Here is a 24,756-nt window from a genome sequence, read left to right on the forward strand (position 1 = left end):
ACTATGAGATTATAATAGTTTTCTATACTTTTGTAGGACTGTGTGACCATCAAGAATTTGGCACCCATGAAGCGCCAGTGATGCTGGATTACATGGATTTTATGCTGTTATGTAGATGTAATAGAAAATGTAAGCAAGAAGCTGGTTCCTCCGGTGTTGGCATTTTTTTTACTTGCTTTTCCTCAAGCTGACCACAAGGGGGCAGAGGAGATTCTGTGAGACCCCTACAGTAGGTATCTGACTGGCTCCTATTCTTCACTATGGGAACATAGATAAAATAAGGGGTAGGGTGAACTTCCGTTCTGCAAAAAGATAGAATATGTCCTATCTTTTTGTGGAACGCCCGGATCACCGACCCATTAAAGTGAATGGGTGTGCGATCCGCTGCGGCTGCCCCACGGACTGTGTTCGTGCGTTGGGGCCCGCAGCACAACCACGGGGCGCACACGTTCGTGTGCAGGGGGCCTTAAGGTCGAGGCCTATTTTCATTTTGGATTTTTCCTTCCCACGTTCCAATAACCATAATTTATTTATTTTATTTTTCCGTTCACATAGCTATATACGAGGGCTTATATTTTGCAGGACACTATGCATTTTTTTTTTTTATGCCACCATTTAATTTACCATATCGTGTATTGGAAAACGGTAAAAAAAAAAATTTGCGTGGCAAAATTGATAAAAAAAAAACAAAACAGAATTCCGCCAAGATTTTGGGGGTTCTGACATCTCAGCGTTCACTGCGCGCTAAAAATGACCCCACGTCCTTATTCTGCAGCTCAATGCGAATGCGGTGATACCAAACTTCTATTTTTTTTATTTTTTTTACTACTTTAAAAAAAATTAAAACATTTGAAATAAAGAAATCTATTTTCTTTGCATTGCCATATTCTGACATCCATAACTTTTTTATATTTTGGTTTACAGAGCTGTATGAGGGCTTGTTTTTTTGCGTAAAAAATATTTTTTATTAGTACAATTTTTGTGGTATGTACGTATTTTTGATCATTGATTAAATTTTTTGGGGGGGGGGGGGAATAAGATGGGAAAAAAAGGCGAATTGCTTGTATTTCATTTTTTTTCCTTTCAGTTACGGCATTCACTGTACAGAAATTATTTTTTATACTTTAATAGTTCAGACATTTTTGCACGCGATGATACCCAATAGGTTTATTTTTTTCATTGTTTATATATTTTTTATGTGGGAAAGGGGGTGATTTAAACTTTTAATATATTGCTTTTATTTTAATTTTTTTTCCACTATTAGCACCCATAGGGTGGTAGTACATGAGATCTTTTGATCCCCTCTCTATTAGGGCTCATGCATACAAACTTATTTTTGTCCATTCCGGGGTTTTTTTTGTGGACCGTATACGGAACCATACATTTCAATGGGTCTGCAAAAAAACGGAAGGTACTCCGTGTGCATTCAGTTTCCGTATGTCCGTTCCGCAGAAAAATAGAACATGTCCTATTATTGTCCGCATTACGGACAAGGATAGGACTGTTCTATTAGGGTCCGGCTGTTCCGTTCCACAAAATACGGAATACACACGGACGTCATCCGTATTTTTTGTTGACTGCAAAATACATACGGTCGTGTGCATGAGCCCTTAGGGTGAATAGGATTCTTACAGTCTGAGCTGTGGCTCGTGCATAGCTTATCATGGAGATTGCCATGGCAGGCCTGGATCGCTTCAGCAGGGGGCCCCGATCTGAAGGAAGAGGGAGCCACATTCCTCTGCCTTCATTCACCGAGGGGTTAAATAACAGGTGCGGCGCAATTGCCGCTGCCTGTCAGTGCTGGCGGGTGCAGGTTGTTTGATACCGCCAACGCCCGCCGTGTATGGAGTGGACTTGCTCCATACATTCCCTCACACATTAGGACCGAGGATGTGGTACCACTTGGAAACGAACCAAAGTTCGGTAAAAGTTTTTTTTACTGTAGAAATTCATTTATTACCCAAAGTCCTGCGAGACTTCGTAAAGTAATAACTTCGGCTTCTGGTATTGAAACAACGTTTCATGCGAATCGACTTCTGATGTTTCATCCGATTATATAGTCTAAAATTGGCGCAAGGACACCGGTGTCCCAGGCCTGCCCTGCATACAGAGAATTGGAACATATTAATGGGCACTATAGGGGTCATTACGAGGGGCAGTCCTGGCGCCGTGCTGAAGGTAAGGCAGGCTTGGTGCCGTGGCCCACATCTCACCCCGCAAGCTCCCTGCTCCATATAGAAGTTAGAGACTACTGGCAGAGGACAGAATGTTGTCATCCCAGAGGGACAGCTTCTCGGACAGCATTTTGTGCTGCAATATGGTATTGCCTACTTGTGTTGGCCTTTATTCTGTCAATTTGGACCCGCGTACAACGTGGGGGCCCCTTTAAATTCCCAGTCCGCCCCTCTCTACATCAGTGCAGCAGCAACACTGTCGCACATTAATCGGATTGTCTACAGGGGGCGTGTCCTCTGGCTTAGGGTGGGTTCACGTCTGCGTTCTGGATTCCGTTATAAAACTGAAAATAACGGAATCCATAAGACGGAATTTAAAACGGAAGCCTTTAAGAGGCACTCCGTTTTGATCCTCCATAATACAAGTCTATGGGCAGCAGAACGGATCCGTCCTGCTTTCCATTATGCAGGAGTCCAGTCCTGCATAACGAAAACGGGACGGATCCGTTTTGCTGCCTATAGACTTGTATTATGACGGAATGCAAAATGGAAACCTATAAAAAGTCTATGGGGAAGCATAACGGATCCGTCCCGTTCCCGTTATGCAGAACGGAGAAAGAAGTCCTGTCGACAGAACTTTGTTTTCTGTATTGCATAATGGGAGCCCACCCTTAATCAAATATCCGTATAGGGAATCGGAGCTACAATTTTCTGCTACAGAACTACAAACTTACCAGTGTAGATAATATCCAGGATAAAAGTTCTGCTGTGCTCGCCGCGCAGGGAGGGGGGCGCACAGTGTGCTCGCCGCGCAGGGAGGGGGGCGCACAGTGTGCTCGCCGCGCAGGGAGGGGGGCGCACAGTGTGCTCGCCGCGCAGGGAGGGGGGCGCACAGTGTGCTCGCCGCGCGAGAAAACTCATGCTTAAAAATCGGTGCTTGCCGGCGGCAGATCGTGCTGTCTAATAGTGATCTGCCGCCGGAACACTACTAGACAGTATGGGGATGAGGGATGGCATAGTAATTGCTCCTCCTCATGCTGTGGAGGAAATTGCTGTATGTAATAGCAGCCATCTCCTCCGCTAGTTAGCAAGCGATTGCCAAGAGGGGAACGCTTCCCTCCCAACGTCTGCCCCCCATCAGCCTTAACAGCTGAGATGCTGTAATGCACTGCACGCTTTACATTATGGGAGTAGTAGTACCAACACCAGGCTTCATACAGCAGATTGCCATGCCATTGTGGGAAACAATCTCCATACATCCACAAAACCAGCAGGTGGCAGCAGTGAGATATTACACCCCCCCCCCCCCCATCCCGAGAGCTAAAAAGAAACGTGCAAACTTGTGAACGCAGCTCTAGATGTGACTAGAGTGGAGGAATCTGTAGATTTAGCCTGCAAGTTGCCGACCAAAAGTTTTAATAGCTGAATGAGACTCTGGGCCCCTGAGAGCGCACACACACACACGGAGCCAACAGACGGGGCCAGATATTTAGAATCATTTTATTGTTAGTACAGGAAGGCTCATATAGAAGACTTAAAGCTTTACAAAAAATATATACCGTATATAACAAAACAAAAAAAGAAAGGAAAAAAAAAGAAAAAATAACATACCCTATGCATTCCCCAGACAGTCACCAGGAAAAATGAGAATCGGGGGCAGAAGTCAGGGGGGAGGGGGCGAGGGATCCCGTGATGAAAAAAACATCAAGTCTCTTCTTCCACCCTCCGGAACAGATCCATCTATTCTCCGATAGGAGGTAACCATTGCTGGCGCTGCGGAGGGCGCAGCGGGATGTGCAGTATATAACCGGGTGACACGGGGGCTGGGCAGTTAGCACAGAATTGGGGGAGAGGGCAGGGAAGGCTGGAGTAACGAGCCCCAGACGGTGACGGGTTCATACAGCTTTATTTGACAGGAGCAGACTGTGCTGAATGGCTATGTAAGTGATGCAGACAGAGACGGGGCGACAAACAGACGGGGAGGGGGCAAAAAAGAAAGAAAACAGAATTTGGGTGGGGTTCCTGACTGATGGGGACCGGGGGAGACATTATTAGAAATGAAAAGGGAGGGGGACGGGATAACATTTAACTTTGCTGCTTTCTCTTCAGAGCCTCCACTAAGTCGTTCTTCAAAGCCTCCTGTTTCGATTTGTCTGCAAATGTCTGGACAGACCTGTAGGGGGCGAGAGAGGGAGAGAATGAGACACCATAAAACCAGCCTCATCGGCTCTACCACAGATGATGGGAGTCTTGGGCCAAGTGGAGAGATTACGGCAGGTGCCTGAAATGTCCATTGATTTATTTTTCTGGAGAGGCCTCCACCCAGGGCAACTGTGCCCCTGTGCCAAGCGGCATGACTGGGCATCATTAGCCCTACGGCATTTAGGGCCAACGCTCCTCCTGTCACATGGTAGGTGGGAAAGAAACAGGGGTAATGTGAAATTATTAATCCTTGTTAACCCAAAGCATGTGTGTCATTTTGCTTCTACTAAGCGCAAAATAATCAGCGGTCCTGGCGTTATTCTGCCGACTTTACATGCAGCTGACTGACGTTGTGCCATTCATTATGACCGCAGGGTAGAGACCACATGAAACCATCTCGTTCTGTAAAATATTTGGTTGTTGAGGGTTTACAGCGGTCTCTCGCACAATCCTCTGGGACTCTCTGCAGCCTCTGGGGGGCGCTGTCAGGTATATATTGGTCTCTGCACCTGGCTGCCGTCACGTTGTTACTGGTTTAGTAAGGGGGCAGTAAACCAGAAGCCTATGAAATGGTGGTGAGCGTGAGGATAATGATCCCTACCCGTTGTACTCCAGGTGCCAGGACTGTGCTGTATAATGGTGGCCAGCAGAGGGCAGTGTGTCACCAGGGCAGCACACGGTCCATTCCATCGCCCGTTATGGCGGCTCTAAGACAAGAGCTTGGCCAAAGATATTCATGGAAGGGTTTCTTTACAGGTGGGTTTAAGGTTCACAGAAAATTGCTGAAACTTACCATTATACAAGGCTGACTCCATGTAACGTTAGAACACCCTTTGTACGCCCTAATTTATTTGATGTGTCCGATATAAAGCATCACGCTGGGAGATCATTCACTACAGTAACCAGGACCTATTATCCCTTTCCCCGTTGATGTCTGCCCCCATGTGCAGCTCTCACCCCACACACTTAAGGTTGTTAGATTACATGCATCTCAGTAACTCCACAACAGGATTAGTCACACCATGCAGTAGCGTTTGTCAACGGGCAGTCAGTGCCCATCGCCTGCCAGGAAGCCAGCGTTGCGGGCACAGGAAGCTGCAAACTAATGCTATCCCTTCACGAAGTCAGGTGGTGGCGGCGGCTCCACGCTGTATGATCTCATGACATGCACAACTCGTCTGTGCTGAAAGAGCTGCCCACTGCCATGCAGTACGCAGCGCTTTCATGAGGGCATTCTCCCCTGGCACACCATGCGGACACCACCGGCCTGTTTCAGCAGTGATGGCGGAGGACGGACAGTGGGTACCTGAACTAGTTATCTGGCTGCAGGTAGATCTGGCGTTGTGTCAGCACCTGAGACAGCTCCCTCTGGAGTTGCCTAAATTTAACGTTGTCGGGTATTGCATCTATTGATCTACAGAATATAGCAGGAGGAGAAAGAAGCGAGAAGCTGGAATGAGACTGTGGAAAAACATGGAGGAGAAGAGGACAAGGTGCACGAGGGGGGGGGGAGCGGCGAGCGGCACGAGGGGGGGGGGAGCGGCGAGCGGCACGAGGGGGGGGGGAGCGGCGAGCGGCACGAGGGGGGGGGGAGCGGCGAGCGGCACGAGGGGGGGGGAGCGGCGAGCGGCACGAGGGGGGGGGGAGCGGCGAGCGGCACGAGGGGGGGGGAGCGGCGAGCGGCACGAGGGGGGGGGAGCGGCGAGCGGCACGAGGGGGGGGGGAGCGGCGAGCGGCACGAGGGGGGGGGAGCGGCGAGCGGCACGAGGGGGGGGGAGCGGCGAGCGGCACGAGGGGGGGGGGGAGCGGCGAGCGGCACGATGGGGGGGGAGCGGCGAGCGGCACGAGGGGGGGGGAGCGGCGAGCGGCACGAGGGGGGGGGGAGCGGCGAGCGGCACGAGGGGGGGGGAGCGGCGAGCGGCACGAGGGGGGGGGGAGCGGCGAGCGGCACGAGGGGGGGGGGCGACGAGCGGCGAGGGGGGGGGACGGCGAGCGGCACGAAGGGGGGGAGCGGCGAGCGGCACGAGGGGGGGAGCGGCGAGCGGCACGAGGGGGGGAGCGGCGAGCGGCACGAGGGGGGGGAGCGGCGAGCGGCACGAGGGGGGGAGCGGCGAGCGGCACGAGGGGGGGAGCGGCGAGCGGCACGAGGGGGGGAGCGGCGAGCGGCACGAGGGGGGGAGCGGCGAGCGGCAGAAGAAAGGGACAATGTGTACAGGGATGAAGTATGAAGATTGACCTGCGGCTGGGGAGCAACTGGACCATGAGCAGCACAATCTCTTACCTGAGCCCGTTGACTATGTCCTTGGTTTTCCCGAAGTAAATTTCATTGAGTGTGCTCCTGATTTTGTTCTCCATGTCCTGAAGTGAATAAAACAAAGATTACTGTATTGCTGAAGGAGGAGAGACAGAGCCCAAACCCGCGAGAAGTCTGATAGGGCAAGAGTCACCAAAACAAACCAGACGCTGTAACAGAGGGACCTGGGCTCAGTAGATTACTTACTACAGGGGCCACAAGCAGTATGGCCGGGGGGACTGCACAGATATAAAAGGGTATTTCTGCATTCCTCTGGCTGCTGTGAATTACTGGGAACACGCTTGTTGTCTGTGACAGGACAGGCTCAAACAGATAATGCATATCTAGTGCCTCCTTCATAAAAGATAATGGTGGAGAGCCCCCTCATCGGTTAGAAATCAGTCGGCCATTTCTGGGCACTTACCTCTACCAGCCGCCCAATATTTGCTATGTGCGGAGAGGAGTCGCTCACAGTCTCGTCCTTCTCCATCTGAAAGAGACAGATCTCAGTGAAAAAGGGAAACAAAAAATGTGTATAACTTTCCGCGCCTTCCGAGAACTATAACTTTGCCATTTTTCAGTCGCCATAGCCCTGTGGAGGACGAGTTATTCCTAAAACTACCCTTTCCCTGTAATATACTGAGAAACTGTAAAAGTAATTTTTTGGGGGACAGAATGGAGAAAGAGAAAGAAAAAAAAAAAAAAAACACACCACAAACCATTGTTTTTTAGGTTCTGCTTTCACAGCGATCAGTGTGCGATAAGAATGACCTGATAACTTCATTCTGCGGGTTAGTGCGATCACCGCCACACCAAGTTCATATCGTTTTACTACTTATAAAAAATGTTAAAACTTTTTTTCTAATTGCTCAGTCACATTCTGATGCCCAGAAATGATTTTTTCTATTGACGGAGCTTGTTTTCTCGCGAGGAGAGCTGTAGTTTTTACGTGTACCTTTTTGGGGTACATATGACTTTTGGATAATTTTCTATTCTTCTTGGGGAAGTGAAATGATCAAAAACAGCAATTCTGAAGTTGGATTTTTTTTATAGTTTAGACATAAAAATATAATAATAATAAATATATATATATATATATATATATATAATGAAAAAAAGTGGGTTCCATTTTTAACATTTTAGGTTTTTTGCTTGTTTGTTTTCTTACAAACATTATTATGCTGGACTGGAACACTCTCTACCAGGGTTGTACTGGAAGTACTAATGGGGAAGGCATTAGTCAGCTAACTGCTCAGCACCCCAAGACTGTTTTGTGGGGGTCCAAAAAGGGCATAGAGGGAAACGCCTCCCTCAGTCTGCCCGCAGCTTCTCAAGGAGTTGGGAGGCCGGGATCAGAGTCCTCTCCAAACCAGGTCACAGTAGATGGGCGTCAGCAGTTTACCAACCTAGCACACTCCGTGTATGGAGCGAGTTCAGCTCCTGAGGTCCCCCTTGCGACCAATGATAAGCAGTTACATCACAGGCCGTTAAGGGGTTAATAGAAAGGCTGCTACTTGCAGACCTCACACTGCTGTGTACCACAGGTTAGATGGGCGGAGCAGTCATTTCTGGATGCGGCCATGTCCGTCCGCACATCACGGCGCCCGCTTACCTGCCGGGTGAGGCTTCCGCCCAGGTTCATTGTCCCAGACCCGCTCTTGTTCGTCTGCAGCCACAACATGACAGTAGAGGTCAGCTTATAATGAGCAGTGCGGCCGCTCGACTTCTCCTGCAAAAAGACACGTCGGTGATCAGGGTACACAGCGAGGAACATTGCACTGTCACCTCAAGGCCACGGGGGGAGGGGGGGTCGTTACCTGCACTTCAACCACATGGATAGAGTCCCAGCATCCTTTGATCTTCTTTGAACCGTCTCCAGCTTTCTTGATAAGGATCACTCCGGCAAAACCGTGGTCCAGATCCCAGAGATAGACGGAGGAGACGCCACCTTCAAAATACCTGCGGGTGCGACAGACAGGTTCAAAACACACGCACGAAAAAAAAAAGCAGAATACAGAACATGAGTGACACGTAGGACGGTATGGTCTTCATTTCGTATATACCTAAAGTCCATCTGTCAGCAGTTTTGTACCTCTGACACCGGCTGACCTGTTGCATGTGCACTTGCCAGCTGAAGGCATCTGTGTTGGTCCCATGTTCCTATGTGCGCGCGTTGCTGAGAGACATGATGTTTTATTTTATGCAAATGAGCCTCTAGGAGCAACGGGGGCGTTACCATTACACCTAGAGGCTCTGCAAGTGCCGCGCCCTCTCTACTTTGATTGAGAGGACCAGGCAAGTGAAGTCTTTATGCCTGGCCCTGTCAAAGTGGAGAGGGCACGGCAGTTGCAGAGAGCAGAGCCTCTAGGTGTAATGGTAACGCCCCCGTTGCTCCTAGAGGCTCATTTGCATATAATAAAACATCATTTTTCTCAGCAATGCGGACACATAGGAACATGGGACCAACACGGATGCCTTCATCTGCCAAGCGCACATGTAATAGGTCAGCCAGTGTCATAAGTACAAAACTGCTGACAGATGCCCTTAATGTGAAACCCTGGTGACTGCCCCTATAGACAGCACAAACCCTTCATGCCTGCAGCAGATGCAGCCAATGGTCAGGACTGCGGTGGAATATAACACCCAGTATCCGCAGCTGCTATATTAAGCACCTGAATCCCCTTTACTGCAGATCAGCCCTGCGTGGAGTGACCTTTAAAGCTGTAATAAAGGGATGACTGAACCCTGGAGTGTGGGCGCGGCGCCTCCTCTCCCTCTGCAGACCTCGTCCTACCTACAAGAGCAGCTTTTGATCGCTTGGAACAACATGAAAGCAGCAGTGAGGGGGAGGGGCGGGGACGGCGGCGCAGGTTTGATGTGGTCGCCGCTGATGTTTTTACATAACAGCTTTTGTGGGTATTTGAGGAATGTGCTAAAACGATGTTTGAAACCGCACAAAGCCCCCGGAGAGAGGCAGGACCAGACCTAACAGCAACCACATGGCAGAGCCCACCCTGCGCAGCCTCAACCCATTCACTGCTGGTACGCCCCACTGCAGTGTCATTGTCCTGTACCCCGAGTGCCAGCGTGTCATTGTCCTGTACCCCAAGTGCCAGCGTGTCATTGTCCTGTACCCCAAGTGCCAGCGTGTCATTGTCCTGTACCCCAAGTGCCAGCGTGTCATTGTCCTGTACCCCAAGTGCCAGCGTGTCATTGTCCTGTACCCCAAGTGCCAGCGTGTCATTGTCCTGTACCCCAAGTGCCAGCGTGTCATTGTCCTGTACCCCAAGTGCCAGCGTGTCATTGTCCTGTACCCCAAGTGCCAGCGTGTCATTGTCCTGTACCCCAAGTGCCAGCGTGTCATTGTCCTGTACCCCAAGTGTCAGCGTGTCATTGTCCTGTACCCCAAGTGTCAGCGTGTCATTGTCCTGTACCCCAAGTGTCAGCGTGTCATTGTCCTGTACCCCAAGTGTCAGCGTGTCATTGTCCTTTACCCCAAGTGCCAGCGTGTCATTGTCCTGTACCCCAAGTGCCAGCGTGTCATTGTCCTGTACCCCAAGTGCCAGCGTGTCATTGTCCTGTACCCCAAGTGTCAGCGTGTCATTGTCCTGTACCCCAAGTGTCAGCGTGTCATTGTCCTGTACCCCAAGTGCCAGCATCATTATCCTGTACCCCAAGTGCCAGCGTCATTATCCTGTACCCCAAGTGCCAGCGTCATTATCCTGCACCCCAAGTGCCAGCGTCATTATCCTGCACCCCAAGTGTCAGTGTCATTATCCTGTACCCCAAGTGTCAGTGTCATTATCCTGTACCCCAAGTGTCAGTGTCATTATCCTGTACCCCAAGTGTCAGTGTCATTATCCTGTACCCCAAGTGTCAGTGTCATTATCCTGTACCCCAAGTGTCAGTGTCATTATCCTGTACCCCAAGTGTCAGTGTCAGTTACCCAGTGGTCAACAGCCTGTCCTATCCAGCCCATGCCCAAAAAGCACACGCCCCAGAAGCGAGACAGTGGCAAAACTGGTTGGAAGTCGTAGCTATAACTCACCTATTGTCTTTCCTCTCCTAGCAGCACCTACTATGAACATCTATTACTAACCAAGGAATGATTGGTGCATCCCAATATGACGCCAGCGGGCTCCTATCAAGTACTAGTAATGAAATTCTATCTATGCTGCACAGGTGCAGGGCACCCGCCAGCTGACACACCAAGGCCCTGGAGTCAGAGCATTGCCCGTGCCAGCTGCCTGGAGCCCAGCAAACATCTGCACAACCGAGCAAGACTGGTAGGCTGAAACCTGAGCAGCATGCCGTGTCCCCGACTCACACCAGCCGAATCCTCCGCTGTCTGAGCACTGTGCAGGCGAAGGCTACACCAGCACAAGAGGGATATAGCCTACCGGACCTCCTCCCACCAATGAAACCAACCACAGAAGATATAGTGAACGCACACCTATATTATTGTGCACACCACTGGTCATTATACTGTACACTAATAAGAAGCATTGTGAAAGCAGGAGAGATCCAGCTAGCCCCAAACAGCACAATCACGAGTTACATCCTGTATTATATTCCGGAGCTGCACTCACTATTCTGCTGGTGGAGTCACTGTGTACATGCATTACATTACTTATCCTGTACTGATCCTGAGTTACATCCTGTATTATACTCCAGCGCTGCACTCACTATTCTGCTGGTGGAGTCACTGTGTACATACATTACATTACTTATCCTGTACTGATCCTGAGTTACATCCTGTATTATACTCCAGAGCTGCACTCACTATTCTGCTGGTGGAGTCACTGTGTACATACATTACATTACTTATCCTGTACTGATCCTGAGTTACATCCTGTATTATACTCCAGAGCTGCACTCACTATTCTGCTGGTGGAGTCACTGTGTACATGCATTACATTACTTATCCTGTACTGATCCTGAGTTACATCCTGTATTATACTCCAGAGCTGCACTCACTATTCTGCTGGTGGAGTCACTGTCTACATACATACATTACTTATCCTGTACTGATCCTGAGTTACATCCTCTATTATACTCCAGAGCTGCACTCACTATTCTACTGGTGCAGTCACTGTGTACATACATTACTTATCCTGTACTGATCCCGAGTTACATCCTGTATTATACTCCAGAGCTGCACTCACTATTCTGCCAGGGAGTCACTGTGTACATTACATTACTTATCCTGAACTGTAGCAAGTTACTTCCTGTATTATACTCCAGAGCTGCACTCACTATTCTGCTGGTGTAGTCACTCTGTACATACATTACTTATCCGGTACTGATCCTGAGTTACATCTGGTATTATACTCTAGAGCTGCACTCACTATTCTGTAGTTTCACAGCTGAAATCTTATTGTTCAGCGTCTGCACACAGTTTACCTCAAGAGGAGGTCAGTCAGGCATGTAAAAGCTAGCTGCTCTCCTCCTGCACTAATGGAGCCTATCTAAGTTGTTAGGTGGGGTGCCAGATCACACATTTGCTGACTGTTTCCAGTATCAACCATTAGAAATATGAGAGCAGATAAAACATTTTCATCAGAAGAATTTTTTTACCAGAAATCTTAACTTTGCAATATAAATTGGTGACGGTGCAGCAGTGCCCACGGCTGACTCCAGCCACGCTCTGAAGTGCGTCATGTAGGTAAAGCAGACGCAGCGTGAATCATGTATATGTCATGTGGGGGGGGGAGGTCACGCTCCCCAAATCCCCCTGCATTAATTCCCAGAGCCCGACTGCAGGTTGTGTTAGATCTCCACAGGAAACATGAAGAAGAATCCAAAATGTGGCCTAACCCCCGGCCCTGTCCCCGGGGCCCAACACTCAGCCTCACACTCTGCCCAGGCAGCTGGAGAAACGCTTGTCGGATGTTCAGGGGGAGTGTGATGCGGCGACCGCCCTCATCGTTCAGAGCCATGACCTCATAATGACATCACGCTGTCTGCGCTGGGTCCGAGCCCATCGTTCCTGTGTTACCCTGGTGCTCGAGTCCCAAACAAAGGAATCTGGATTTAATCATCGTCCCACACACCGAGCTCCACAGCTGCTCAGAACCCCCCCCCCCCCGCCCTCCCCATCACACCCCCCGACAGAGAGAGAAGAGGGGGGGGAGAAACCTACAGGTCTCGGTACTGGTCAAAGGCGTTGTTGGCTTCCACCTCCAGCTTACGCAGACGGGCGGACGGCATGGCTCCATCTTCCAAGGGTGGGTCGTACTTATTGCTCCACGGTGACCTGTTAGTGGGGAAGAGGAGGAGCAGTTAAAGGGGAAGTCCAGTTTTTTCTCAGAGATGGCATATCCCCAGAAGTCCGACACCCCACACCCCCGCCGATCAGCTGTTTGGGCGTAGCTCCGTTGTGAACTACACAGCTCCGTCACCATTGTAGAGGAGGGAGTCCGTTACATCGCAGCATGCTCTATTTTGTGCGTTTTTCACGTAACGCAGGCCCCATAGAAATTAATGGGGTTGCGTGAAAATTGCAAGCAAGTGCGGATGCGGTGCGATTTTCACGCACGGTTGCTAGGAGACAATCGGGATGGAGACCCAATCATTATTATTTTCCCTTATAACATGGTTATAATGGAAAATAATAGCATTCTGAATACAGAATGCATAGTACAATAGCGCTGGAGGGGTTAAAAAAAATAAAAAATAATTTAACTCACCTTAATCCACTTGATCACGCAGCCGGTATCTCTCCTGCCTATCTTCTGTGCTGTGTGGAGGAACAGGACCTGTGGTGACGTCACTCCGGTCATCACATGATCCATCACCATGGTAAAAGATCATGTGATGGACCATGTGATGTCACCACAGGTCCTGTTACTGCACACAGCTAAGATGAAGACAGAAGGAGATGCCGGCTTCGCGATCAAGTGGATTAAGGTAAGTTAAATTATTATAATATTTTTTTTAACCCCTCCAGCGCTAATTTACTATGCATTCTGTATTCAGAATGCTATTATTTTCCCTTATAACCATGTTATAAGGGGAAATAATACAATCTACAGAACACTGATCCCAAGCCCGAACTTCTGTGAAGAAATTCACGTTTGGGTACCAAACATGCACGATTTTTCTCACGCGAGTGCAAAACGCATTACAATGTTTTGCACTTGCGCAGAAAAATCATGCGTGTTCCCGCAACGCACCCACACATTTTCCTGCAACGCCCGTGTGAAAGAGGCCTAACAGGTCAGCCAGTGTCATATGGACACATCTGCTGACTGATGGACTTTAAAAGGGTTGTCTCATCATGGACAATGGGGGCATATTGCTAGGGTATGCCCCCACTGTCTTATAGGTGCAGGTCCCACCACAGGGACCCACACCTATATTGAGAACAGGGCCCAACAAATGGAGGGCACACTGCGCATGCGCAGCCAACTCCATTCCCAAATGAATGGGAGCGGGGGCCGTGCATGGGCGGTAAGCTCCCATTCACTTCTATGGGGAGCTGTCTTGGTGGTGGACGGACCACCAGCTTGCAGGGCTCCGTTCTCGATATAGGTGCGGGTCCCAGCGGTGGGACCAGCACCTATAAGACAATGGGGGCATATCCTAGTGATATGTCCCCATTGTCCATGATGAGGCAACCGCTTTAAGGAGAGTGTGAGGTGATGCAGCAGATCATTACACCTACTGGCCTGCAGTATCCAGACTTGCCTGTAGGAGTCGCCATCTCTGTTGTAATCACACAGCAGGTAGTCTTTGCCCACCACTTTATCCCGAGCGATCTTCAGGGGCTGGTCGACTGAGGACAGGAGATCTTCACAGAGACTGGGTACCTGTGCAAAAACAAGACTGCTTAGTGACACTTTGCAGCAGGCAGTAAAAGGAGAACAAGCACAATCTGGACGCACCTAGAACAACTGTGATTATCACAAGGAATCTAATTTGCAGCAAAGCGGTAAAGTGAGACTAAGCAATGTATACAGCTACAACCACTAAACCTGAGGAGCCAGGTGGCGTAAACTCTGTTAAAGGTGCATGGGACACCCGTAAAGTGACGGCTGCTTGTCTTATTTCCACTTTAGTGAGCAGAGACATCAAAAGGCGGATGGCCCTCTGCCCGCCAGCTTCCTCCAGCTCCCAATAAAAGAGGAATGCTCAGCGATTAGTGAGCCCAGAGCCCACCGCTCACATTCCTCTGTTCTGCCTCCCGTCCCTGGCAGATGCCTAATTAGCTCAGCCTGGAGGGACAGGGAGGGAGCTTAACCCTTCAATAACCACCAATATCAGGAATAATGTAACCAGTCAGTAAAGGATAAGTAATTTATGTATGTACACAGTGACCGCAGCAGCAGAATAGTGAGTGCAGCTCTGGAGTATAACACAGGATGTAACTCAGGATCAGTACAGGATAAGTAATGTAATGTATGTACACAGTGACTGCACCAGCAGAATAGTGAGTGCAGCTCTAGAGTATAATACAGGTATAATGAGGATACTGTAAGGTATGTACACTGCGACTGCCAAACCAAAAACAATGGCCACTCTCACTATGGACTGCCTGTAATGCACCTGGCTGTAGGTTAGGGGGGTCTCAGACTTGGGTGGGCTAAAGAGCACGTACGGGTCATGTACGAGTTTGTGTGTGGAAAGATCGCCTATCAGCGCTGAAAGGATGGGTGGTAAAGGGTACGGAAATCTTTGGCTGAGGGGGGGTAACAATGAAACTTCAGAAAGTCTTCAGGGGACATTCAAAGACGTGAAACACAAAGAGAAGACAAATTGAAAGAAGTTAATGAGATTCTGATCGCCGAGTGTGGAACAAGGATTTCTCTTGTCGTACCTGGAGCCGCGGCCCCCTCCCCGCATCACTCGGCCAGGTATCCGAACAAAACTTAATTAAACTTAACCACTTGCAAACAAACCGTACAAGACTGCGGCCATTGTCCGGGGAAGAAACCGGATACCCGCAGAGATGGGGAGCCAGGATACGGACCAAGAGGGAAATGAAAGCATCCAAGCGGTCATGGCTGACAGATGGGAAGTGGACAGGAGGCTCAGACACGGCTGCACAGATCTCCTTACAATGGAGCCCCTGAGGTTTCTTACAATCGCTCTCCTCCTACAGCATTTAGCACAGTAGTGATGTCGGAAGGAAACATGACTGGGGACAAAAGACCCCCCTCCCCGACTACTAGGAGTGGGGACAAAAGAAGGAAATGCAAGCAACGGACAGTCAACAGTGGAACAGCTGGTAGCCATAGGTAAAGTGAGGGGACCGGGGCCGAGGAGGAGGGCGGCCGGGGCCGAGGAGGAGGGCGGCCGGGGCCGAGGAGGAGGGCGGCCGGGGCCATTTAAACGTCCATGTTAGTGTGGTCAATATGGTCAGTGATTTATCCATAAAGAGTTCTGTGAGGAATCCGTGTTTGGTCTGTGTGTCCGTTTTCTGCTCTCAGTTTGTCATCCATGTGCCAAAGAGACTGCACAGCCGACAATTTTCAGAGCATCTGCTATAAAATGAAACATAGATGCAACACGGATGGTGTCTGTGTTTTTCACGTACCCATAGACTCTAAGGGGCGTGATGGATCTGTAAACATAGACAAAAATAGGGCATGCTTTTGTGCTAAAACCACAGAGGCCTAAAAGGTGGGAGGACATGACAAAGTAAAGGGGTAAAATGACAAGGTAAGGTGGTGGAAATGACCAGGTAATGGGGGATTGTGTAAACACTTCTATGTATCTGAGTAGACGGGCAGAGGATATATACAACCGAAGATAATCAGGTGAAGGAGGTGATCAGTAATGGCCACTGTTAACCGGGTACGGGTGGGTATAAGTAGATAACGTTGGGTTATTAAATGGAGCACATATAGTCATACTGATACAGGGCTGGCATTAGCAGCAGGCAGCCCTGGGCTGGGAGGCACACAGTGATCTGGGTATGGCATATTGGGGCCCACACACCTGGAGATGGCCCTACTTGGATAAGACTTGGATACACATAGGGGCACACTTATTAAAACCAGCGTTTTAGACGCCGATATTAATAAACCCCTCCGCTGGCGGTGGATCCGCCAGAGTTATGCAGAGGCGCTGGCCTTTCCATAACTTCAGCACACCCAGCGCTGCTGCTAAATGTATGACTCCCGTAGTATCAGGAGCAGATAAGCCTGTGTAAGCAATGAAGGGGCCATAGCACTTACTGGGGTGCTTCAACCCCTCCATTTAAGATAAATGGTGTTCCAGGGGCCGTCTCCCCGATAATATAACATTGACGGCCTAGCATACGGCTGCACATTGATGTTTGCCTAAAAAAAAAAGACAAAAAATCCCTTTAAATATCATCACCATTGTTAAGGTTTATGATTAGGAGACCCTAAAAGCCTTGACAGCACCCCCTGACTGCTCCCCTGGGATAAAGGCCACAATCCGCAGCTTCATTAAACACGAATAAGCGCTCCGGTTGAAAACCTGTCTGTCTCGGTCCTGTCACGCTCTTGCCCCTGTGGTTCACAAGACGTGTGACTGACAGGACGGCTAATGTGATCTAATTATCAGCACTGGAAAGGTGATGGCGGCCGCCCCAGGAGGCTCCGCTAATGAAGGTGAACCGCCTGGGAACACCACGTGGAGGCCGCAGCTCCAGATTCCACTTGTTCTTTTGTCTACTGCTGAATGCTTCAGCTACAAAGCCCAGCCTGAAGGGGGCAGCAGAGAGCACACCCTCATAATGCAGGAGCCTACAGCTGGGGTGACGCTCCCAAGCAGCACAGTGAATAAGACTGCAAGAGCTGAAACAAGTAGGGAGGCCCGGCTAAAGATGGAGGACCACAAAAGTATCGCGTCAGAAGTCCAGGGCCTTGTCCAAAGTCATGACACTACACGGCTTGATAAACCTATGAGTAGAGGGTTTTACCAAGATAAGTGGAGCACAGGCCTCAACCAAATCTAGAAAGAAAGAGTGAGCCAGAAACCCCTAACCAAGGCTAGGACGGACACAGCAGGGGGCCTCAAGTAGACCCAGGAAGATGGAGAAGAGACCGGGCCTGTACCTAAAACAGCTAACTTGTGGAGAGAACACACTTTGAGCAGTACTCACCCGTCCATTGCTCTGCTGACGCCACAATCCTGGCTGGGATCACATGACCGCTCGACTAGCAGTGGGCTCTTCCTCTGACACCCCCAACCGGCCATAAAGTGGCTGAACCGGAAGCAAAAGAAGAACATCTGGTTCGGACATCAGAGGAAGACCCCACAGCCAGTCAGGCGGTCACATCATCCCAGCCAGGATCGCAGAATCGGTAAAGAGATGGAAGGGTAACTGCATAATCTCCAGAGACAATCTATGCTCTGCACGTCCAGCAACTTAGTCTTTCATTGGCTTTGCTCGACTGTACAAGCATATGGAGTCCAGATACACAGGAGGTATTTGGGATCCATACTCTGTACGATCGAACAGCCAAGAAGAGTCAGTTAAAGCCAAAAGGTGCAAGGCGCTCATAGCAGCACTTCATTCTTTTTAGAAGTTACCTTTTAAATCAGAATTGGGGCAGGCGGCCACCACCAGACCCGGGGCAGGCCGCCACCACCAGACCCGGGGCAGGCCGCCACCACCAGACCCGGGGCAGGCCGCCACCACCAGACCCGGGGCAGGCCGCCACCACCAGACCCGGGGCAGGCCGCCACCACCAGACCCGGGGCAGGCCGCCACCACCAGACCCGGGGCAGGCCGCCACCACCAGACCCGGGGCAGGCCGCCACCACCAGACCCGGGGCAGGTGGAACAGAGCTGCCTTATTATACATTTCAGGTAAAGAAGATGATTCTTACCAAGTCAATGAGGTCACTGAGGTTCTTCTCAATCTGTTGGGGAGGGAGACGCCTCATTAAATCCAAGGCACAGTCCAACTGTTGGTCACTCTGAAACAGAAAGATAAAAAATATAAAATACATCATGATGAAAAGTGCACCAGTAAAGAACAAAATAGCCAAAAATCACTGACTGCAACAAAACAAGAGAAGCAGCGTCACTGCCTGCGCACTCTATGCACAAGGGGCGGCCATCGGTCATCATGGAAGCAGTATCTGGCCCCTTCCCCTCACTGGTTAACACAGGAAGTTCTGATCTTGGTGTTTGCAGGACCCCTCTCTCCAGCACAAGCTTAGACAAGGGGTGGTTACTGCAGCATTATCCAGCAGGTGGCGCTGGTCTCCCAATTGAAGCAGCAGAGATAAGAACTGGGATAGTTTGGAATCAGCAATTTGTATAGATGACCCTGGAGCCTGGCAGCGATTACCCACTGACCTGCCAAGAACACACCCCAAAGTGTCTGTACTCTGTGCCGCCCGGCTGTCCTTATTTCATCTAATGGAGCGATCATCTTTGGCTGCCGATCTGCTCCGCTGTCAAAAGTCATGGTCTATACAGAGGGACTGGGGAAGCACTTAAAACCACAGCTGGCAAGACACCTCACCATGCCCCATGCCATGTCCACTCCCCTCCACCCCTTACAGTGCTGTGTCCATCCCCCACACAATGCAATGCCCACATCCCAACCTATACAGTGTAGCATTTATGCCCTATGCAGAGTCAGCATGCCCACGCAGGGCAGTGCCTATGCCCCACAGAACAGCACTGCAGGCACCCTGTGCACGTGCTGAGGAATTTCCAAGTCCCATCCAGTGCCCATACCTCACACATGGCACAAGCTATGCATGGGAGACTGGTGCATCCTTTAAATGTGCACCCCCTGCGGAGGCAGAGTGACTGACTGTGCATGTGTCTTCTATTGCTTTGCTACTTATGCATCGGCACAAGTTAAACAGAAAGTACCCTGCGAGTGCCAGACGGCGGGCATAGGTAGAAATGGCTGAAACCGGAAAGCCTCTGAAATACTGGGGGAGGCCAGAAAAAAAAAAAAGGAGACTCCAGGAATACCACCCCACACAGCAAAGCACTGTAACACTCCCACGTACTCTGCACAAAGGCCTAAAAAAAAAAAAAAAAAAAAAAAAAAAAAATTAATTCTGCAGTCACATCCGGAGCTGCATTCGCAATTCTGCTGGCCTTCACGTGCATTGTCGGGATCATTTTCAGGCACATCCTGGCAATATTCAGTGACCCAAATAACACACACTATCCAAGGTTAAACCCAACATCAGGAATCCACTACAATACCGCGCAGATGCTGAACATGCACCGCGCAGATGCTGAACATGCACCGCGCAGATGCTGGGAGATAAGAGGCCCTGTAGCCTGACAGCCAGTGCAGAACAAAGGCTGCCGCTCTGAATGTGACTGGAGAATCAGGCGTGTCAGGTTAGAGAGCATTTCATGTAGATTTAACCCGATCAAAAGTGGAAGTAAACGGACAAAAGGTCACGAACTGGGAGGAACGAAAGCAGGAAATTCAGAAAATATATAACAAAGCTGCAAAAAAAATAAAGGGGGAACTGCACAGCAGAAATGAATGGAACATGGGCAATAAAGAAACCCAGAGACAAGAAAAGTGGTACTGTGCAGTGTATGTATATACAGGATAAGAGCAGATACTGAGGATTACACCCAGTATACAGGAGAGGAGAAGTGGTACTGTGCAGTGTATGTATATACAGAGTAAGAGCAGATACTGAGGATTACACCCAGTATACAGGAGAGGAGAAGTGGTACTGTGCAGTGTCCATATATACAGGATAAGAGCAGATACTGAGGATTACACCCAGTATACAGGACAGGAGAAGTGGTACTGTGCAGTGTCCATATATACAGAATAAGAGCAGATACTGAGGATTACACCCAGTATACAGGACAGGAGAAGTGGTACTGTGCAGTGTCCATATATACAGAATAAGAGCAGATACTGAGGATTACACCCGGTATACAGGACAGGAGAAGTGGTACTGTGCAGTGTCCATATATACAGGATAAGAGCAGATACTGAGGATTACACCCAGTATACAGGACAGGAGAAGTGGTACTGTGCAGTGTCCATATATACAGAATAAGAGCAGATACTGAGGATTACACCCGGTATACAGGACAGGAGAAGTGGTACTAGGCAGTGTCCATATATACAGAATAAGAGCAGATACTGAGGATTACACCCGGTATACAGGAGAGAAGTGGTACAGTGCAGTGTCCATATATACAGGATAAGAGCAGATACTGAGGATTACACCCAGTACACAGGACAGGAGAAGTGGTACTGTGCAGTGTCCATATATACAGAATAAGAGCAGATACTGAGGATTACACCCGGTATACAGGACAGGAGAAGTGGTACTAGGCAGTGTCCATATATACAGAATAAGAGCAGATACTGAGGATTACACCCGGTATACAGGACAGGAGAAGTGGTACTGTGCAGTGTCCATATATACAGGATAAGAGCAGATACTGAGGATTACACCCAGTATACAGGACAGGAGAAGTGGTACTGCGCAGTGTCCATATATACAGAATAAGAGCAGATACTGAGGATTACACCCGGTATACAGGACAGGAGAAGTGGTACTGTGCAGTGTATATATATACACAGGATAAGAGCAGATACTGAGGATTACACCCAGTATACAGGACAGGAGAAGTGGTTCTGTGCAGTGCTATATATACAGGATAAGAGCAGATACTGAGGATTACACCCAGGATACAGGACAGGAGAAGCGGTACTGTGCAGTGTCTGTATATACAGAATAAGAGCAGATACTGAGGATTACACCCAGTATACAGGGCAGGAGAAGCGGTACTGTGCAGTGTCTGTATATACAGAATAAGAGCAGATACTGAGGATTACACACAGTATATAGGACAGGAGAAGCGGTACTGTGCAGTGTCCATATATACAGAATAAGAGCAGATACTGAGGATTACACCCAGTATACAGGAGAGGAGAAGTGGTACTGTGCAGTGTCCATATATACAGAATAAGGGCAGATACTGAGGATTACACCCAGCATACAGGACAGGAGAAGTGGTACTGTGCAGTGTCCATATATACAGGATAAGAGCAGATACTGAGGATTACACCCAGTATACAGGACAGGAGAAGTGGTACTGTGCAGTGTCCATATATACAGAATAAGAGCAGATACTGAGGATTATACCCAGGATACAGGATAGAAGTCTATAGACAGATGTGTACTGAGCAGTATTGAATCTGTACAGTAATCAGGGAGAGCAGCTGTTACAGTGTATCAGTGCAGGAATGTAAATACACTGCGGTGATGGACAGGAACGCTCACATTTAACGTTACTTAACAAGGATTCTGAGTGAGATTTCCCATAGACAGAGCTGTATACGGGGGGCAGATACCAGGATCGGAGCAGCAGAGCTGTATACGGGGGGCAGATACCAGGATCGGAGCAGCAGAGCTGTATACGGGGGGCAGATACCAGGATCGGAGCAGCAGAGCTGTATACGGGGGGCAGATACCAGGATCGGAGCAGCAGAGCTGTATACGGGGGGCAGATACCAGGATCGGAGCAGCAGAGCTGTATACGGGGGGCAGATACCAGGATCGGAGCAGCAGAGCTGTATACGGGGGGCAGATACCAGGATCGGAGCAGCAGAGCTGTATACGGGGGGCAGATACCAGGATCGGAGCAGCAGAGCTGTATACGGGGGGCAGATACCAGGATCGGAGCAGCAGAGCTGTTCACGGGGGGCAGATACCAGGATCGGAGCAGCAGAGCTGTATACGGGGGGCAGATACCAGGATCGGAGCAGCAGAGCTGTATACGGGGGGCAGATACCAGGATCGGAGCAGCAGAGCTGTATACGGGGGGCAGATACCAGGATCGGAGCAGCAGAGCTGTATACGGGGGGCAGATACCAGGATCGGAGCAGCAGAGCTGTATACGGGGGGCAGATACCAGGATCGGAGCAGCAGAGCTGTATACGGGGGCCAGATACCAGGATCGGAGCAGCAGAGCTGTATACAGGGGGCAGATACCAGGATCGGAGCAGCAGAGCTGTATACAGGGGGCAGATACAAGGTGCAGTGCTCTGGACACAGCTGCTTGTGGACAGCCCCAGGTTATGTCAGAGCACCGGGGGGGGGGGGGGAGGTCAGCGGAGCCCCCTGCATCTTCCACGTGCACCGCCAGTGTTTATCTTACTGACGGGATGTTTATATCTCCAAAACATCATTTTTCTCCCCTTGTTAAAGGCAGCGAGGAAATCTTGACTTTCCTTTCATCCGCTGCCAATCCCCTCCGTGATGGGGTGGGCAGGACGCCTTGCTGCGAGCAATATGCGTTTTGGATGCTTTTCTGCATCCTGGCTGGACGCGCTCTCCGCGGTCAGCAGCTGGGAACCATATACCGCAGTGACGCCAGCCGTTTTCCCGACTGTCACGCACAGAAACTGCAACCCCGCTGCAGTAAAGAAACCCCCAGCCGCGCTTCATGCAGGCTTCTATGGGTTTTGCACTTTCATTCTTCTCCAGTCACATCCAGAGCCGCTTTCAAATGTCTGAGGGAGGCCCATGGAAGCAGAAAGTGGTATTTGCTCCACTCCGCTGCCAGTCAGCTTGCATAATGCCCTGCTCAATGGGTTAAAAGAAATCAAATTGTAAATGCAGCTCTGGATGTGACTGGAGTATAAACCATGATATGGCTCCGGATCAGTGCAGTATAACTAAAGAGCACTTTATATGCAACTTTTATAAACCTCAGTATAAAAGTGGGGTCTTAATTTTTTATCTGTTTCTGGGAAAGCTGGGTGACACATTATGATGGGCACATCATTCGCAGCTTTCCCAGGCCCCTGAATAGTAAATCCGCCCATCATCCCTCAGTACAGACGACACCTCTGCATAGGACGCTGTACTGGAGGCTAAAATGGTCCCCAGTTACAATGGTCAGCCTTTACTGGGTTTACAATGGCTGATACCAGAGAACACCAGACTGCATAGGACAGCCCGCATTGTAACATGGCTTCAGGCCCAGGGTTTTCTAGGGTAAGTGCCGCAGTCCGCCCGTACGAGATGTTCTGCTCATACATTATGCATCGGGAATCTCATTATAAACCGTGAAGCCACATTAAAGGGGTCCCCAAAGGCAGCAGGCAGAACTGGGGGCAACTCTCACACACACCCCTTTTACATTTCGGCTTAAGTCGTGTTTAAGGGTGGCACTAGACGTGGCTCCCCGCGGTGCCTCCCACTCGGCCTGGGATGGCTGATGGTGGAATGTGCTGAGGCACAGAATAGCAGAGCCGGTCAGGTATCAGGTTGTCCTCCAGCTCTGGTCAGCAGTGAAAGCTGAGAGGTGGCAGCTCCCTGGTATGTGGCTTCTCTGTCCCCCGGGGCTGAGGGGGCAGAAGATACAGTGCCCGCCATGGTCACAATTTGCCCAGTGCCTCAGTGAGGCGGCCATCCCTTTGCTCCATGCCTCAGTGAGGCGGCCATCCCTTTGCTCCATGCCTCAGTGAGGCGGCCATTCCTTTTCCCCGTGCGTCAGTGAGGCGCCATGTGCCTCGTGCCTCCATACTGTCTAATTCTAACTGAAGAGGCCGTCTGGATACTGATTTCACGGTCACACAGAACGGACAGCGACTAATGATAAAAGCAGAGCGGACGGCTTAGGTGGTAATCCCATTAACCCCGCTCTTCTCACGAGGGTCATTCTACGCCCACTCAGCCCATAGCACGGCATAAATCGGCTGACCGTATAATGTAAGAACCTCCGGCACCCCAGCTGCCCTGAAACTACAACTCCCAGAATCCGCCTTTCACTTCTGTGATAATTACAAGAACAGCCAAGAAGGAGTGCATGCTGGGACTTGTAGTTTCACAGCAGGCAATATCCCTGGTCTAATGTGTACTCTTCGCTTAAAGGGTTGTTCCATCTGGACACACGGACACGCCCAGGAGACTGCACACGGACACGCCCAGGAGACTGCACACGGACACGCCCAGGAGACTGCACACGGACACGCCCAGGAGACTGCACACGGACACGCCCAGGAGACTGCACACGGACACGCCCAGGAGACTGCACACGGACACGCCCAGGAGACTGCACACGGACACGCCCAGGAGACTGCACACGGACACGCCCAGGAGACTGCACACGGACACGCCCAGGAGACTGCACACGGACACGCC

General features: G+C 50.1%; 1 protein-coding gene across 2 annotated transcripts in view; it reads right to left on the bottom strand.

Annotated features, from left to right (window-relative positions):
- Nucleotides 1-3,656: 3,656 nt before the first annotated feature.
- The window catches only part of LOC122924085 (F-actin-capping protein subunit beta), a 33,865-nt gene continuing 12,765 nt past the window's right edge, over nt 3,657-24,756 (bottom strand). The window contains exons 2-10 of one of the 2 annotated variants that reach the window (XM_044275005.1): nt 18,478-18,567; nt 14,359-14,480; nt 12,812-12,925; nt 8,487-8,628; nt 8,282-8,398; nt 7,094-7,159; nt 6,658-6,734; nt 5,683-5,790; nt 3,657-4,347 (exon numbers count right to left, since the gene is read on the bottom strand). In XM_044275005.1, coding sequence (XP_044130940.1) covers nt 5,688-5,790; nt 6,658-6,734; nt 7,094-7,159; nt 8,282-8,398; nt 8,487-8,628; nt 12,812-12,925; nt 14,359-14,480; nt 18,478-18,567 — 831 coding nt within the window. In that variant the 3' untranslated portion in view covers nt 3,657-4,347; nt 5,683-5,687. The remainder of the gene's footprint in view (nt 4,348-5,682; nt 5,791-6,657; nt 6,735-7,093; nt 7,160-8,281; nt 8,399-8,486; nt 8,629-12,811; nt 12,926-14,358; nt 14,481-18,477; nt 18,568-24,756) is intronic. The other variant, XM_044275006.1, reaches the window with a different exon arrangement.

Source organism: Bufo gargarizans, unplaced genomic scaffold (assembly GCF_014858855.1).
Source record: "Bufo gargarizans isolate SCDJY-AF-19 unplaced genomic scaffold, ASM1485885v1 original_scaffold_2222_pilon, whole genome shotgun sequence".
NCBI lineage: Eukaryota > Metazoa > Chordata > Amphibia > Anura > Bufonidae > Bufo > Bufo gargarizans.